At 41.1% G+C, this 19,173-nt stretch overlaps 1 protein-coding gene across 1 annotated transcript in view; it reads right to left on the bottom strand.

Annotated features, from left to right (window-relative positions):
• Positions 1-6,169: 6,169 nt before the first annotated feature.
• The window catches only part of LOC102299823 (solute carrier family 35 member D3), a 14,229-nt gene continuing 1,225 nt past the window's right edge, over positions 6,170-19,173 (bottom strand). Inside the window, exons 2-4 of the mRNA XM_005936214.2 lie at positions 16,673-16,883; positions 12,542-12,699; positions 6,170-12,461 (exon numbers count right to left, since the gene is read on the bottom strand). Of these exons, the coding sequence (XP_005936276.1) occupies positions 11,730-12,461; positions 12,542-12,699; positions 16,673-16,883 (1,101 nt within the window). The 3' untranslated portion in view covers positions 6,170-11,729. The remainder of the gene's footprint in view (positions 12,462-12,541; positions 12,700-16,672; positions 16,884-19,173) is intronic.

The following is a 19,173-nucleotide window of genomic DNA, read 5'->3' as shown; positions in this document are numbered from 1 at the left end:
AATAACTGGACTAAATGAAAAAAATGAGAACACAAAAAAACAAAGAGAGAAACTCATCTTAAAAAAAAGACTGTTAAGAAAAACAAAGACACAAAACAATACAAATAAAAATGGTAACAACTAAAAGATGCAAAAAAAAAGGCAAAACCAAGAACAAAAGAAACACATTGATTCAAGGTAAATGCTAAATGAGTACAGATGGATGTAACCAATTAATATGAGCGCCTGTAAAGAAGTCACTAAATGACCACCCAAAGCTTCGACACTTCTTTCTTTGTTGTAATGTTTTCTGGTCCAGGTCGGTTGTCTCGTTTCTCTGAAGGCCGTGTGGGGGTGGGGTTCATATCTTTGTGTTCCTCCTGTGTATGTGTGTCTCTGTATTGCGGTGTCCTGTCATTATTGATGCAGTGTGTAATGGTGTTGGCTGTATTGAGCTCTGTACAGTTCAGCGCGCTGCTGATGATGTGTGCCTGGACTGATGGAGACATTATCTGCTGGATGCTACTGCTGCCTGTGATGAACACACAATACAGCTAAGCTTTACACACAGGGCTGTGCAGCACACTGTGGCCATTGTTTAGGGGTTTTTTTCTTATAATGTAAGGTTTCATTTTAAAGTGGTCGTGACTGGATCAAGCTGCTCACTGTGCCTGTAATTCTGCCTTTCAGACCTTCAGCTCAGGGCAGCCTGACATGCTGCTCAGTCGTGAGTTTTTCCACGCTGCTGTCAGACCCTTCAGCTGCGTCTCCGTCCTTTTAGTCTACAGACTGTTTCATGTGTGGACACGTGTACACCCATGCACAGACGGCCACAGGAGAAGATCCACCCAAACTTTCTTAAATAAAATACTTGCATACGTGGAGCATGCCGACTGTCTCGAGCTGCAGCAGGACACCAGTTTGCTCTGTGTGGCCTGCTCCAGCATTACTATCCTGATTAATTTAGTTGAAGCATAAAAAGAAAAAAAGGGAGAATCAGATTATAATTCCACTAACTGACTCGTCAGGATAATCCCTCGAATAGGGACAAACTCACTAACAGCAACTTTCTTGAAGCTCCACTTAATTGATTCTCTATATGGCAAACATGCGAAAGGGAATGTTGCATATTTATCCTCCAGAGGTTAAATACCTGAGACTTCCACAGCTTCTAGAAACAAAGAAGCCTTTTGGATGAGAGCTGGAACATCATCATAAATTTAAAAAGAAGAAGAAGAAGTCCTCTAAATCGAGCACTGAGGAGTCCCGTTAACATTGCTCGGTGTTTGGTGCAGATCCCTTTGAAGTGTCTCCCTGAATGTTAAACTTGTGCAGTGTGAAGCTTTTTCTTTGGGCTTCAGTCTCTGGAACAAACTGCGACTCGGAGTCGAGTCAGCTAAATGACGATGTCTTCGTGTTGGAGCTGCTAACTGTGTGAAATCATTCAGCGTGTATAGTGCTGCTGCAGCTCGCCAGCTGCGAAACATTACTGCTGATGTTGAACGCTCTCCACTTAATCAATACTTTACCTCAGTTCACCTGCAGGCTGCTGGAGAGGAGATGCTCACAGTTACCTGCCACTGATCTTGGTTTTCACGCCAGAACCTTTACTTGAAAATTCTTCCTTGTTTTTATTTTATTATTTATTCCGGCATAAATGTTATCGCTCAGATGCGATTCTTTTTGGACAGGCATTCATCTTCCCAGAGGATAAGGAGGGTGAGGGTCCGTAGTTGAATTTAATGTCTCGTGAAGTATTGGATGGATTGCCTTCATTTCTGGCAGGCATTCAGAATATGCTGTCCTCTTCAGATTAAACCTGAAATTTTCAAATTACATTTGTTTAAGACCAAATAACAGCTCAGGTGGATTTGGTTTGGTTAGGGTACCTGCACACTGTAAGAGTCCATCAGTACCGTGCAATAATGTTTAATCATGGTCGCAGAATCTCTACAAAGTTTACCGTTGTTGAAGTCATGATGTCTTGTTTTGATATTTTTTTTTTAACAGCCTAGTGTCCAGTGGCCATGATCAAAGCAATCACAAGCAGGTTTTTAGTGCAGCACTGTGTACTACTTTGAAATCAGTGTCATTAAAAGACTGCCACCAACCCCTCACCAGTCAGGAAATACACATTTTTCCTTAGATACCCATGGTCACCTACCATCCTCTAGGCCTGCGTAACCGGGTCCTAAACTACATTCTCAAAAATGTGTTGAAGGAAACAAATTTTTTAACAACAACTCTTGTTTTTGACTTCCTGAAAAAGTTTATATATATAAATTAGACAAATTCTTTATAAGTTTGTGCATTTCTAATCTTTAAAACACATTTAAGAAAATTTTGGTTTGTTTTTATGAGAATATATATTTAAGGGTCATTGGATACAAAGATCATTGTAAAATACAGAAGCCTTTTAAGTTCGTGAAGTCAAGTATTTGAATAAACAGCACTTATGTAACAAACTTTTACTCATTTTGTCACCCAGTCCAGTCGAGGTGGTGTGTGTGTGTGTGTGTGTGTGTGTGTGTGTGTGTGTGTGTGTGTGTGTGTGTGTGTGTGTGTGTGTGTTGCTCTTTATTCCGTCATTACATATTTTAGTATTTTTTTCCGCAAACACATGGATTTGAGCAGGAAAGCTTAAAAGCCACGTTACATCAATTTCCTCATTATTCTTCATGTATAAACAACAAACAGTGCTGAAGGTCCTCGTCCCGCTGCGGTGTGACGACTAAACTTATGTTTAAACTGGGACATTTGGCTGCTTTGTTTTGAAAGATTTTTAGTTTCCAGCATTTTATTTCTAAATAAGTCACATTAAAAACTCTCAGCTTCCAGATTTGACGGTTTTCTTTGAACATTACATCCAAAAAAACTTGTATCCTGACTCTTCTGCCATGTAATGCAGTATTATGCTTGAGCTATTTCTGCTTATTATGAATAACCTTTCAAGAAGAGTACTTAAAAAAAAAAAAACGGTTCACAGGGCAATGATCACAGAGCCAAGAAACTAATCCCAAAATAGGTCTGGAAGCCACTGCACAAGTAAAATCACTGCCTGTTGGTTTCTGCCTGAATGTGAGCCAGATTCAGTTCAGTTTTACCGAAAAGATAAAAACAAGCTGTCAAAAACGTCCTCCTCCTCCTCCTCAGTGATGTAGCCTTCACACCTGGTTTCATACTCTCATTCAAAGTCTTCCTCCTCTTCAAACAAAGATGTTCAGTCACTGCAAATCTCCCATTATCAAAAGACAACCTGCAAATTATACAGTTACATGCATGTGTGTGTGTGTTCCTGTATATCTATCTTTGTGAGGACCGAAATCTGCATTCTACTATACTTGTGAGAACCGACAGTCACTTGTGAAGACACACACACCGGTCCTCACAAATTTGAAGGCATTTTTGAGGCTCAAAATGTGGTTTTAGTGTCAGGGTTACAATTAGGTTATGGTTAAGTTTAGGGTAAGGGTTAGGCATTCATTTTTAATGATTAGGGTTAGGGGCTAGGGAAACCATTATGTCAATAAAGGTCCTCACTAAGATAGCTGAACGGGTGTGTGTGTGTGCATGTGTGTGTGTCCTACTTAAGTGTTTGAAGGACAGTTTTCAGATGGATTTTTCAGCAGTAAAGTGCTGAGTGGAGCTCTTAGCCAACTGTCTCCTTATTCTTCACTTGTCTTCCATCCCTTCATCCCTCCTCCTCTTCCTCCTGCGTTAGCAGCAGCAGCACTAACTCACATTACATTTTGGTTGTATTTTTTTGGACTGCTATGCCATCTAATTTAGCTCGCTTAATATTTTTTTACCCTCACTTCCAACTTTAAGAACACTTTCTGATTTGTAGGCCTTTGCAAAGCTGAAGCCTTTCCTTCATTTATTTGATGCTGAGGAGGTGATCCATGCATTCATTTCATCTCAGCTTGACGACGGCAGCAGCATTTATTCATGTGGAAGTCGGTGTTTAGTTTCACGTATGCAGCTGGTCCAGCTGCCCAGCACATTTTTTTTTGGCCCCAGTCAGGGTTTTTTAGTCACTGCATACACTGCGCTGATCAAACCGTTCAACATCAGCGTCAGACCAGTACAGTAGCCGCTACTTATTACATTATTTTTTGTGTTACTGAATAATATGGTCTGTATAATTTTTAGCTAACAATGTAACACTAAATCAAATGTAGTATTTCTTTGTGTTGGATGTCTAAGCGTTAGCATAAAGATGACAGCACAGTGACTCAGGCTCAGTTATCTCTGCTTTTGTTGAACTTTGGTCAACTGGTTGGGGTCAACTGTCACACTACTGACGTAGATAATGGGTTGCTCCCAGGTAGGTGGAGGTCGCGTTTTCAGTGACAGATCATTGGTTCTGGACAGGACAGTTTGATCTTTTCTGCCATGTTCTTGTACCGACATTCAAAAAATTACAATTATTTCGACAAACTTGCAGTTCAGTCTGCCATTTCTATTCTGTCTTCCTCGTGAAATAAGATCAAGTGATTTTTGCCCATAAAAAAGGAATGCTGGGTCATTTTTATGTAGGGCAAGTAACAGGAAAACAGTTTGACACCCAGCACTGTTCACCTGCACAAACCCTGTGAGAAAAGGTGGGAAGGCGGAGCACACAGGTGAAGGACGAGTCATCACAACCCAGGGATGGCTTTACCTCATTCATCCCTTCAATAGTCAGGTGAGGTTGGAGAACTGGAAGTTAAATGAGGAGTTCGGGGAAAGGATCAGTCAACAGATAACGAGTCACAAGATTCCAGCAAAGATCCCTGAAAGTTTTGTTTTTATAACATGATTCAAACATCATGCTTTGACCACTGATAGCACATACAAAACATACAGCAGCTCAAGCTACATAATGGTTCACACCAAATAATAAAACCATATGAGCCTGTCCCTGAGCTTCCATGTGAATCTGTGCATCAGTTTCCTGCGTGGTGGTCCTCGTTCCTCGCTAAGGTCTCCTAATGAAAACACTGCTGTGGACATGCCTCTGTGAACAGGGTTTTATCCCACTGGAGAGATTTGTTGGTGTAGAAAAAAGATTTTCAGTTTTCTTTGGAGTGAGCGTTGAAATTGAAACGTTGATGGTTCTTTCACCTCATCGCACACAAAAATGAAAATCGTGTTCAAATAAAGAAGGAAACATGAACACGATATAAATAAAAGCTGTGCCTCTGCATGTGTTACTATCTGACCATGGCTGAAATATAATTTTCCAACCAGCATGCATTGCCTCCGTGTTTGTGTACTCTTGGACTATATTTACGAGGACCATTTAAGGAACTCTTCCAGGTTAAACTTGGTTTGACGTGATTTGGACGTTTTACTTCTGAATGGATTATTTCAGCTGAATCTGCCAGCTTGTAGGAGACATTAATATACTCCCAACTCCATCCTATGTGTGTGCTGCTTATGTTTTCACCTTTACGCTCTGTTTAAATTAAAAACCAGAGTGTCAGCCTAAGCAGCAAACTCCAATAACTCAAATTAATTAAACAAGGGATTTGTAAGTAAATTAATCATGGAGTCTCTCCAAGAGTGGAAGGAAATTAATGCAACAGACAAACATGTTCCCAGTTTCGCACTAATGTCAAATAAGTTACCTAAAGCCTGCAAGGACTTAATTTTAGGTTTTTAATTGAATATTTGTTTAGAACTGGGAACTTTTATCTCTATTTTCACTAGCAGGAACCACATCCTTGGTAACGATGAGAGATGAGGGATGAGGAAGTGTGAATAGTGCTGTGGTTTGGGGAAGGCCATGAAGGGGACTGGCGGCGGCTCTCGGGCCAGGCAGATTCCCATGTACTAACGAGAAATAAATGGAGGAAAGGAAGAGAGGAGAGGAGAAGAGAAGAGAGGAAAGAAAAGGGGGGGCAGGGTGGGGCATGAAAATGAGAACTGCAGGTATCGGAGAAGGGGGGTTTTATAGCCTGAGGCCAGGGGGGGCGTGAACGAGGAGTGGTCCCGCTCCTGAAATTCAGATGATATCTCCACTACAATTACACATATTAGTGCATCTCAAAAGATTCAACATAATAAGGAAGTTTGTTTCTCCTACACTTTAGTAAATTCTGTATTTGTAACATTTTATTTAATACAGTATCTCCCAAAAAAGAATATTTGGGTCTAGTTTGGTGTACGTAACCAGAATCATTGGCGATGATCATCGACGCTCCTCAACAAAGGTATCTTAAAGCTTGTTATAGGAAAGTTGAGTGGGAGGGAAACATGTGAGAGGAGTTTCTAGAAAACTGGAGGTTCACAAGGAGTGGACAAAGGCCTGTGTAGGTGCACTAAGAGCCACACCACATCTGCAGGGAAAGAGTTGTAGCTGCCCCTGATGCCAAGCCCCTCCTGAACCAGAGACAATCTTTTGAAATATCAGACTGGCTTTATTTCAGAAAAACATGACAGCTCTTTTATAGAAAGACAGAAAATATTTCTCACTTTTCATGCACCGCACAGATCACATCTCTTTTTTTAAAGACATCAGCTCTTTTCACAATATTCATGACACCGGGCTGTTTGTCACAACTCCAACATGCTGCTGTGTCCCACTTCACACCTGATGGTTTGTTTCTGATACACACTGTGGTTTAAAACTAAAAGATGTGACATGATCTTGGATGGATTATGAAGAAACGGGCTCTTCAGGAAAGGAAACTCCCACAAACCTCCAGAAACCAGACACAGATGGTATTATGAGGCGTTTCAGTGTTGGGAGAGTCAGACTGGAACATTGTGCCTTAAGGCATTAAGGCAACAACCGATTGGTTTTAGGTCAGACTTTTCGTTCAAAATATTGTAACTCTTTTTGCGTTGGAATTCTTTCAGTTGAGCGAAAGGTTCAGGACAGATGTTAAAAAAACATTGCAAAACACATATCTGATGCCAGAGAGGTTAGGGATCTGTCACTACAGACTTCTCATGTGCCTGCAATGCCTTAAACCTACTCAGGAAGTGAAAGCATTAGTAGAAAGATACTGTAAATAAGTCAGAAAATACTGAATAAAGTGCAAAGACTCAGAACTACAGTCTTAATGTCTCCATCACTGCTCAGACTTCCTGTTTTTTTTACTTGTGTCTTTATGGTTCTGTTGTTTACTTGTTTTTATAAATGCTCTTACCCGGGATAGACAAGAGACCTACTCAGTATTCCATCCACCTGTGATGGTGATGGTGAGGGGTTGCACACAGTACTTTCACAGACAACAATACAAGACTAACAGTGACAAAAAGCCACCCATACAGATGTTTCAGCTGTTCTGGATTTTACTGCATCCGTTCAGATTCACTAAAAATCTTTCAGTGATCCAGCTCTAGTTAAAGGAAACATAAGAGACTTTTAATGACTGTAAGATTTACTTTTTCCACATATTAAATGAAACTCGGCCAGAATTTAGGATTTCCCATGTTCAGCTGACCTGCTCTGTCCTGATTTACATGCTGAGACAGAAATCAGTGGGAAGCAAACAAACTCTGTTTCACCTTTCATAGGTAACAATTTACATACTATAGTACAACCAACTAACCTGCTAAGACCAATAATAAGCCTATTGTGCTAATTTGGCCTCAGGTTGTTTTCAGATTTTATTTTAAAATGTAAGAACTGTAAAACTCTACATAGCAAACACGTTCATGCACTTTGTGGCTTCTAATTGTTCATGCTTTCGAGTCCTTATCACCCCTAGACACCTTTAAACCAACAAATAATCCACATGTCCTGCTTTTTCAACCATATTTATCTTTTCTGAAGTGTTAAATCTGGACAAGGCACCTCAGCGAGGCTCCTTCAGAGAGCCCACACCCAGCTCTCTGCAGCTCCGGGGGACATCACATCTCATGTAGCATTAAATGAAGTTTGCAGAGTGTGAGGAAGAAATCAATATCGATCTATACCAGAGGTTGACAGCTTCTTCTCTTCACACAATTCACCCTGCCTGAAGCTCCTCCTTTGTGAAGGAGCCTAAGATTGGACGAGAGCAGATAAATGCTCCCCGTTTGTGTTAATAGTCTTTGTGTCTCTGTTGTAGCTCAGCTTTGATTGCAGGGACGCCGTTAAAGCTAACCTTTGCAGCTTTTCAGCTCTAGAGGTGTCACAGAGACATTTTCTATAAGTCCTTTCCTGCCTCTGTTGTTTCCCAACAGAGGCAGGAAAAGATCCAGGCTAGGAAAGCTCAAAAGAGAAGATAAGGAGAAACACAAAACTTTCAACCAGAAGTATCAGGTTAGTGTTTAATGCAGCTGAATTTACCAAAGGATTGTGAAGCTTTCACAACAATAAACATGTTGTGATACCACAGATGTGCTGATGTTAGTGCCTTTCTAAAGACGGCAGTCGTTTTAAGAGGTCACCTCCAGGTGCCGAGCTAAATGTTGTTAGTAAATTTATAAGATTCTTCCAGCCTTTGAACCAAGTGGTTTAAAAACATTAGGATTAATCAGTCAACTTGTGGAAGAATAATCAAAAAGTGTTGAAAAAGTTCACTGTATCATAAACCTTTTACACAAAGATTCAGATTTTCTCTTCCTTTAGTGTCTCGTTGTTTAAAGATTTGCCTCTTTTATCTTCAACACAACAAGACGTCAGCAGAAGTTATGATTTTGGATTTCTATTAATAATAATATTAGTTACAGCCTACAACCATCTTATCTTTTATATTACTACACAAGCATAAACAAATAAAACAGAAGCTATATTTTTTACAGGGAATTAAATTGCTTTGGCAAAGTTTCTTCACGTTCATGTTAAAATGTTGAGCACAGTCACTCTCAAACGACATGTCAGTGAGCTGTGCTTTAGCAGATGCTAGCTGTTTCCATCTGCTTGCAATATTAATAATAAGCTATGCTGAGCACCTCGTGACAGATACTGATACTGGACTAGATCCACAGAGCTTCCAAAACTATTTATTTAAGTTCCTGTTAATATTTCTGCATGTTTTCATAAAATAGTAAATGTAAAAAAAAGATTATGTAAGGTTATTTAACTAAACTTTGGTATCTGCTGTTATATTTAGTGGAACAGATGTGATCATTAGCACCAAGCACTACTTTAAAATGTCTGCCCACAACGGCTCAGCCCACATGTGGAGGATGCTTGAATAATTCCTTGAGACGTGTGGTCGGCTCAGTGGCACACACATCTCCCTCAGAGCGGCTGATTTTCACCGATTTCATTAGAAACTGTCGGCGAATCGCCTGGAGGAGAGCAGCAAGCCTCTCCAGTTTTCTGGTGCACCAAGGCCAGATAGTTTTGCTTCCTTAGTTTCTTTTCTGAACCTTTGAGCAGTGGAAGGTTGGGCTTGTTGTTCTACTCTGCAAAGCCAGAGCTAATCACACCACAACCAAACAGTCACTGACTGCAAAAATGAGCTTTCTTCAAATGATTTCACTGTTTTTATTTCGTTGATTCCATATCCATAACCCACACGCAGACACTGTGGGGCACATGTCACTGTTTCTTTCTAGCTCCCATGATGTTATTGAGGCTGTCAGAGGAGCAGTTTGTGTTTTTAAAGCAGATTATATTAAATTCTTTGTAACCAGTATTCTCTTCAAATCCAATCACGCCAATCTAGCGAACAACAGTTAATCATGAAGCCACGTTTTCTTACACCTCCTACAAATCTTTTCCCGAGCCATTTGTAATCCCGTCCCAAAATAACATATTAGGAAGGCTTGAAGAATGAAATAATCTCCAGCAAGGTGTGCGTTAAGGGATTCATATGCATATCACAAAAGCCACTGGAGGCTTCTTTGTGCCAGATGCCTCTGCACAGACCTCACCGTGGGCACGAATTTCTACTGGAGGTAGAAATAATAAAAAAGTATTCACAGTGCGATCTGTGGAGCCAAGACGCTTTTTAGGGGAAGCGCCGCAGTAAAACTAAGTGCTGTGATCAAATTACAGGTGTTCTGTCAAGATGATCAATCTCAGATTGTTAGGTGTACTGAACTGCTCATTTTCATTCTGCTCTGCTGGTAAATAAACTTCCTTATGGATGAAGAAGAGACATCAATATTAAAGCCACCCGACCCTGCACCCAGTCATAGTCAAATGGCACAAAAAGCCTCATAAATAAGTCTTAGATAGTCTTAGATACATCTCTGGGAAACTTAGCTTCAAGTCTTCTTAAGCTAGCCTGAAGAACTACCACAGCATCCTTGCTCGGTCCAGTCATTGTAATAACACTGGTGTGATGACAAGTGAAGAAAAGGTACTTTCACTTAAGCACGTTATGCTGTGTGGTGCGTGCTACCTGAATCACAGTCCATAATTACATCAAGCCTCGACATGAACTGAAATCAACATTAAAATCATTTTAATTATTTCTCCAGCAGACTTTGAAACGTCAAATAAAAATTCTGGAAACAATGAGAACTTCACAAAGCTTGTTTAGTGCAACCAGAACTTAAAATCATTGTGTCACTGAAGAAGGACTCAAAAGTGAAATAAGTGGAAATCAGAACTATAAGGCTTCAAATTATAATGTCTCATTTTTTGCAGCTGTATTTAATTGTATTCATACTGTGTATACTTGTAAGTACTTGTATTTGAAAACATCTTGTTTTATAATATATAAAGCAAAAAGAAACCTTTTTTAATGTACCTAGCTGACAAAAAAAAGCATAAAATGAAAAATAAATACAAGTGTTTAAAACGGCCATTATGCTGTTGTGTTTCCTTTTGGGCCATGGTGCAGTTTTTCAGTTGATCCTGTTTAAAGAAGCTATTGGAGTGTTTTTAGTTCTCTCTCTCTGTCCCTGTCGTTAAATGCATAAGCATAGCTAGTTGGGCTTCTGTGCTCAACGCCTGAACTGAAAGGCTGAGATGACCATACAAGGAATATCTGCGCTCACTGACATCATAAAGATCCAAGGATAGAAAAAAAAGTTCTGAAGTCTGAGCTCTCCTCTCACAGAGATCACCTTTACATACACCAACATTAGTTCTGAAACTTTGGCCGTTTTCTGTGAACATCCACCAGTAGAAGAACAACGCATATATAAAATTAAGGAAAAGACACAGAAAAGAAAATGAGACAGAAGCGGAGCGTGAAATGACAGGATTATTATTTCACTTAATGTTGCTAAAGTAAACACAGAAACAGGAAACCAGCAGTAAAATGTGACCGTAGACCTGCAGAGTTTGAGCTGGACGAACTCAAAGAAACCCGGAGTGATCACAGCCATAGAGTCGCTCGCATGCCCACAGCCAATCAGAAACAAGATCAAAGCACAAAACAGAAACCTTTAGTTGTGTTCAGCTCCTCCCTGATGGGTGTGATTTTCAAGTTTGCACAAGATGCACTCTTTTTCTACAAGGCTTGCTCTTGTTCTGCAAGCTGGAGACGCAATCCACATCACGCTGCCTAGCCCCAACCACCCCACCGCTGAGCCGAGGGACACGAGAGGCAGGATTTATCACTGACGGGCAGCTCTGCCCAAAGCTCTTCATCCACTTTTCTCCACCAGGAACCTCTTTTCACTCATAAACAACAAAGAAATAAAGCACTCAGACTTCCGTGTGATGAAACAGAGTTTTTGGCACAAAAGATCTCGTCGAGGTAATTGAAGCAACAGCAGTGAACACGACCAACGAGCATTCAGTAAGCACTAAGAGGTTCCTGGTGTACATACAGTAGAGGTTCAGTCATTTTCTTCTTCTCTGGTTTCCTTGACGTTTTATTAATTTCCTTTTTTTTTTTTTTTTAGGTCGGCTCTTAGTCCCACCCTCACGGACTTTGCTGCTCCATGTTTTCGATCAAGGGGTCTTTCTTTAGGAACTGCAGATGTCTGATGGACCTCCACACTCCGACATAGCTATCACTGAGTGACGTGGCAGCAGTGGTGTTCTCTTTGTGGAGGTGCTCCCTCTGCATCTCCAGTGCCTCTTTTTCTGTCATGACATGAGAATTGACACCTTTCTCACCTTCTCCCGTCCACAACTGTCCGTTAGCCAAATGGGCCGTGGCTGCTGCCTCCTCCTTGTCGTCACTGCTCGGCACTCCTTCTGTCTCTGGCTGCTCTGGATCAGATCCTGTAGTGGGACCGCTCCCGTCCAGCGGAGGTTTCTCTCTGTAAGGCTTGCCCGGCAGCCCGTTGTCCTTTCCCGCCTCCTCCAGGTCCTCGTACGAGCTCTTCTTCTTTGTCTCGTAGTATTTAACCACACAGTAGGTGATGGAGCCGATGGTGTTCACCACCACACCCCCAATGAAAAGACTGGTGGGTGCAACGTCACTGAAGGCTAACATACCGACGGTGATGGTGGCGATGCTCTTGACCACACCAACGAAGCTGGTGGTGACAGCCGAGTTGATGTAGGTGCAGTGCAGCGTGGTGAAGTTCATGGCACAGCCAATGAAGATGCAGAAGATGAAGATGACCGTGATGTGAGGGTCCGTCCAGCCCTTGTATGACCAAATGTTGATGGCATCCATAGAAATGAAGGAGCACACCAGCAGCACCTGAGAGAAGACGATAAAAATACAAAATGAGAAGCGAGAATAACGATGGCAGTAAAGTTTGAAAATACACCACTCCATACCGGTGAGGCCATGATGGCGATGGCGTACTGTGCGGTAAGCGGTCCATACTCGCTGTCCAGACTGGTTTTCTGGATCAGAACCAAGTAGGAGGCATGAATGATGACGGCTAAAACACCGGTGACGTAACCAAAGGGATCACCTGTGAGATCACCGGCACCTGCGGAGAAAGAATTTAAATCAAGTTTTTACATTTTTTTATTCCAACATCTGTAAAGTTTCTCTCGATTTTATTTACATGATATTTTTCTGAACTTTAAGTTCAGTATAACTGGGATATGGTATGCTTTATCCACAGCCTACATCAATATTAATACAACTTTTTGTAACAGGGCAACAAACAATAGCACCCTGTCGAGTGCCAACTGCACCTTACTTCAGATGCCCGCTAAGTCTACGTCCCAACATTGAAGGGCGGGGCTTTTTGGATCAGTTTAGGAAGTCAAAACAACTTCCGATCAGGAAGAGATGGTAGACTGGGTCCAGTCCCTTCACAACAGCAATTCCCAGCAGCTTTGTGCTTAGTTAAATGGATGATTTTTTATTGATTTTTTATTCATCAAGACGTCTGTTTATTTGATGGGTAATTTGCTATAGTAACCCGAAACCACACACTGTCCAGGGAAAGCTTAAGTACACCCTGTAATTAAATTGCTTATAAAAAGAACTTCGGGCACAAATACTCGAAGAATTCATTATTTTCTCATGTAGTTGTGAAGGAATTTTGCAGGCATTCATTCATTCCACAGCATTTCGATCGTGTTGGGATCTGGACGTTGTCTGTGGCATTGCAGCATTGGGTTCTAGAGCTTTAACGTTACTGTGAAATGTTGAGCAGCATTTCTCAGACAGCTTCTCCTTCTGTGTCTGAGAGGTTTCCTTGTGTTTTAGCATATCTGTGATATCAAAAGATGGGAGATTGTGGGAGTTTGTAGGTGGGAAAGCCGAGGAATGAGGACAGATGATAAAGAAGGAAAAATGGAATTAATCCTGTGCTGAGCCTGTATGCTGGAAGCTTGACAAGGAAGCTTCTCATACTGAAAACAAACTACACTAACTGAAGCCTCGTCTGCCAGCGTGATGTCAGTGCTCGTGTTGTCAGTGAAAACCAACCAATACACTTGGTCAACCTGCCCATCAGATTTGGCAAACACACAGCAGTCACTTCCATTTTTTTACATATTCCATCTTTGGATTCATCCACTGCTGCTGACTGTCCCTTACAAATGCACAAGTTCCTCGTGTTTGAGAAAGTGGTGCTCATTGCTTTTAGAAAACTGCTGGATTTTTAAAGCACACAATAATACATGTGACTGTGGATATTTTTAATGTAATTGGCTTTGGGCTGGCAAGTCAGAAGTTGTTACTTAGAAACGCTTCTTGTTGGTAGAAATCAGGAAAAGACTAAAAACTACAATGAAACTCATTAGGAACTTGAGAAAGATGGTATTAAAATTATTTTTAAAAAACACAAACTTTAGTGAATCAGGTTCTGACTCATAACGACTTCCACTGTTGCAGTCGCATGCTTCTGTTGGCCCATCATCATCATCTACAGCGATACAATGTTGCTCTTCTTCCACATGGCCCCTTTTCTATGTGAGCCTTTTAGAAATTCTTCAGTACTGGTGATGGTGCAGAATGCGCTCTGATCAGCAGCAGTGAACACCAACCATTTGTAGCATTTGTACCTTTAAAGCTCCATAGATGCATAGATTTATTCCTGCAGGTAGGCGGAAGGATTTTTATACTACCTCCTCACCTCAGTGATGTTAATCCAGGATAGAGTGAATGTGACCAATTTTCCAATTCATTTAAATTCAATTCAGTTTTATTTAAACAGGACCAAATCACAACAAGAGTTGCTTTGTGGCATTTTATATTGTTATATTATAGCAGCTGTAAAAACCAGCTGTTTTAATAAAATCCGTTTCTTTATTAAAATGTTTAGCTGTTCCTTAAATTGATGTCACTAAAAGCACATAAAACAACCATTAGAAGCTACTTTATATGTTCATGGATGTGCAAACATTGCTCAGTGGGTTATCATAAAAACACCTTTAAACTCAGAGAGAATATATAATTTGCATTTTCTATTATTTTAAATCAAATTTAGAGATGACTATCCACTTCTAAAATAATTCACCACGTATAAGGCGCCACAGTTGGTCTATTATCTTTCAACTCAATGTAATTGGTGTAGCTGTTCCCCTAGGTGTTACAATCGAGTGTAGCATCCCTGATAAAGGATGAGAGGGGGGCTGGTAAAGTTGGATGGGGATCCTGTTCCATCTCAGGCAGCCATCAAAGCCGTTCGTGCCCACTAAGCACTTACAAATCCACAAAATTCTCACCAGCACTTTTCTGAGTTCATATGATTCAAAATGGGGTCAGGTATAATTTTCACAGAAGCTCAGCAGAGAGAATTGAGTGGATTTTCAAAATAAAAGCCCCATGCAAACTAAACACAGGTGTGCTCCTGGTGTGATCATCTGCCCCTTGTTAAGCATGTGTGATGTTTTTTACAACTTTTAGAATAAAGTTTAAAATCTGAATAAAGGCTCTGAGGTACAGTATGTGCCAACATACAACAGGAAGTAGACCCTGAAAAACATTCGGCTCAAAAGACTCGCTGCACAACAACATCAACCATCACAAAGGCTTATTAAACTTGGGGTGGGGGAAGGGGTCATAAGCTATCTCCCCCATAATATTAATCATGGCTGAAAGATTTGCCTCATACGCAAACTGTTGACGTGACAAACAATCCAAATGTTGCAGAGATTTGGCTAATCCACAAGGGACGCATGGAAGATGCACATCTTACATTTTTTTTGCGAGAAGCGGTAATTATCATGAAGATTAAAACCCAGGATGATGAATCTGTCCATTAGATTCATATTCTGCAGAGTTCACAGTCCATGTTCCAGCAACCCCCCATCCAGCAGACTGGATTAATCCAGGAAATGAATTGTGCGTGGAGGTTTTTGTTTATGACTTCAGGATCGTTATCGCTAATGGAAGGGCAACATTTACTGCTGAGAATGATGATTAAAAGATCTGTATAAGACAGATAACTTAATGTTTAAACAGCTTTAACTGTCGTTGTTTTTAAGGATCAGCTTCAATATTTTCTTCTCCTTTATGAAAAAAACAAATACATTAAAAGAAGATGGAAAGGCAGAGTAAACAAGTTAACAGAGGGATGAATGAACAGCAAGAGAAGGCTCTTTAAAAAGTACACGCTACACCTTTGACATTTGACCACGGACAGATGGAGTTGACCTGAAACACTTGTGCTTTAGGAATAAGAGAGTGAGGGATTGTTTCCCACAAACACAACACAAGTTAAAAGCTGTTTGAGAATCTGTTTACGGCACATCGCTTTGGCTATGTGGGTGTTACAAGCCAACCAGCCAACAGCTTATAGGACTGTGGGAGCTGCTCAAAAATAGAAGAAAACAGGTTCCTGGCACAACTTCACCAACTTCCAAGGTGCATAAAGAAAAGCCAAAAATGTTAAAACTCTGACAAGCACTGATATAGAAGCATTCAAAATGTTTTTGCAACTATCCCAACACCTCTGTTCTTTAAGAAGGTGGTTAAAGTAATCAGACGGACGCTATGTGGACCAGTCTGCCAATAATAGCCATGACTGGAGTCTCCTCCACTCTTTAATTTTTTTAATTTTGCAAATCAACATCTGTTTCAAGGCACTTTATATTGCAAAGTAAAGACCTTAAAATGTTAACTCCCCAAAATTGAGACAATCCACTACAAAGAGCACTCTGACAGTGGAAATGCAGAAATGCCTTTTACAAGGAAGAGATCTCTGGCAGAACCAGACTTGAATAAGGGCAGCTGTCCAAGGCAACCAGGTAAGGGTGTAAGGGGGAGAAAGAAGGAAAGCATTTTGATGCAAAGATAGACAATGGGACAAGCAGCTCTGGTGGGGTAGTGTGTGTCAGCACGTTAATGGGATGTGGAATATTCTTGGACTTGGGCTAAAACCTGTTAGCACGTTAGTAACAAAGACATAAACAGGACTATGGGAAGTACAGAACCCTGAGCACCTTAAACTGCCTCAGTGCACTAGTTTGTCACTAAGTGTGTGAGTGTTTGTTTGTGCTCACCAGCTAGCGCAGCTCCCCCGGTGGTGATGAGCACAGCGGTCACCACCCCGACAGACGGCACGCCGTTCCTGAGCACGCACACGCCAATGCTGAGCGTGAAGAGTGGCAAGCAGCGCTTGAACACGACGTACATGGGCAGGCTGAGGCCGCGCAGAGACCACAGCGTGAGCGTGGACTGCAGCGTGGAGAGGATACACACTGAGGCAAACTCCTGCACAGACAGGAAGAGACAAGCATCCATGGTGACACATTAACACACATTCACTTCACTGAGGACCTGACCACTTTACTCAAGTATCTTGAACGTGCTGGAGCAATAACAGAAATCTGCTTCCTGCTCAAGCTGATGCAAACACACATTCTCAGGCGTGAAACAGACTTGAAGTGTTTCCATGTTTCTGTGACTAAAATGAAACTTGTTTGCATCTACATAGCGCTGCCACAAACGATTATTTTGATAGTCGACTAGTCACCGATTATTTTTGCGATTAGTCGACTAATCAGATCATCATCCACATGAGTAAAACGTACAGCTTATTGCACCAGCAGCATCTGCTCTTATATAACTATCATTAGCTTACAGCTTTAAGTGTTTAAGGTGTGTGCTAACTAAAAATAAAGCCAAGATGATGGTTTATTAAATGTTAATGACATTTGCAGATTGTTTCGGTGGAGTTTAATAAACTCAGCCGTCTGCTCCTTGCTCTCTAAAATATAACAAGACACTGGAGTATATTCTCGAGCATCTCACACTTCTGATAATCAGTTGTCTGCTTGACGTTTATTCAGCTGTGTAAAAACTATAACTTTAATCTCAGCCAAACAGATTTACTCAGGAACAAATGAAAACCAAAAAAAAGCCAAACGATAACATTTTTAAGTTATCTAAGCGACTTATATATCATGTTTAACCTGAGTAGCGAAAGACGGCGGTGGGTTTGAAAACGATTTGCCGGGAGTCCGGTGTTCTCACCGGCTCTATCGAGCCTTGCCCCCGGCTAGCTGTCGAGCTAGTGGGTAACGGACGTCTCCGAAAACGTCGGAGCGCTTTTGAAAATATGCGGTGTCTTGATAAACTGAGCAGATATTTGAGGTTTACACAGCTACATTCTCGCCTGAAAATATGTTAAACGTTTATTTTGTGACCCAGAAAGAATAATAAGAGTAATATTAAAACTAACTAGCTGCTGCCATTGTTGGAAACTGAGCAGGGCCGTGCTATGAATTCTGGGATATGTTGGGCCACGATGTATACACCCAACCCATCCTTCAAATCTGGGGAAATGAAGGGCGCATTTGTCGGAGTCTTCAAATTTGGACAGTCTTCGTCGTGTCGCTGTAATGTAATTGGCCTACAAATGCGGGCACAGGAGGATGTGGTTCCTGAATTTGGACACAGCTACGATACCGGACACTGCTTCTGCAGTGTGGTCAGTATTCAGATACCTGGATAATATTCGAGCGGCACAGTATTTACCACTCCAAAACACTGAGGGCACTGCACTAAAGAACTCCACTTTTATGGTAGTAGTGTCAGTAAATCGCTACACTTCAGAACTCCACTTTAAGTACAGCATTTCCCCTGAAATGTAGCAAAACAGAAATGCCTCAGATTTACACTGAAGTCCAAAAATCTCAGCTAAATCTGCCTCCTAAAGCAGCAGTGAGTGCAGCTGGAGTTAATGTGCTGTGCCTGAACGTGTAGTATTTGTACTTTCATCCAGAAACACTCGTTGTGTTCGACGGATCAGGCCTTGGGTCTCAGTGGACTCTAACCCACAGCCTCTGTTTAAGGTACATCGACTGTCATCATTTTTCACTGTCGAGGAGGCGAATCGTACAAATGCAAGCAGAGGTGGAATGACCACAGTCGTGTCTCTGTGTTGTTCTGATGCCTCGTTTATACCCTGTTTCACTGAGTGAGAGATGGGAGGCCTGTTCTATGAAAAAACTCACATTAATTATGAATGATGAGGATGGCAGCTCCAATACAGTGTTTAAACTCAAAGATACAGCTGAAGTGAAGAAGAACATTAATAATAAAATAAAGATAAATAGACTATAAGCATCCAGTATGATGAGTTCAGATCTCAGATCTGGGCGTTTTTAATGAATAAAAAGAATCTTGTGAACAAAAAAGTCGTTGATTTCTGAAAAGCTCCTATTCCTAAAAGCTTTGGCAAACACAAGCTTTGAGCAGGTGTCATTTATTTATTCTAATTACATTGTTTTTAATGATGAAGTAGTAAAAACTGAGCCCGTCCCCAGAGACTGCTGAATTAAACCTTACAGGGTTTAAAGGAAAACCATCTTTGTTATACAGTGTGTGTGTGTGTGTGTGTGTGTGTGTGTGTGTGTGTGTGTGTGTGTGTGTGTGTGTGTGTGTGTGTGTGTGTGTGTGTGTGTGCTCAATGAGTCCATGCAGAATATACAGTCTGTTATTACAGTTATTGTAGTGGGGACATGAATGAAAAAGTACCATATTCAGGTTTACGCTCTTC

Source organism: Haplochromis burtoni, unplaced genomic scaffold (assembly GCF_018398535.1).
Source record: "Haplochromis burtoni strain Fernald_Lab_line unplaced genomic scaffold, NCSU_Asbu1 Contig_203, whole genome shotgun sequence".
NCBI classification, from domain to species: Eukaryota; Metazoa; Chordata; class Actinopteri; order Cichliformes; family Cichlidae; genus Haplochromis; species Haplochromis burtoni.
This window is presented reverse-complemented; position numbering and strand designations above follow the sequence as displayed.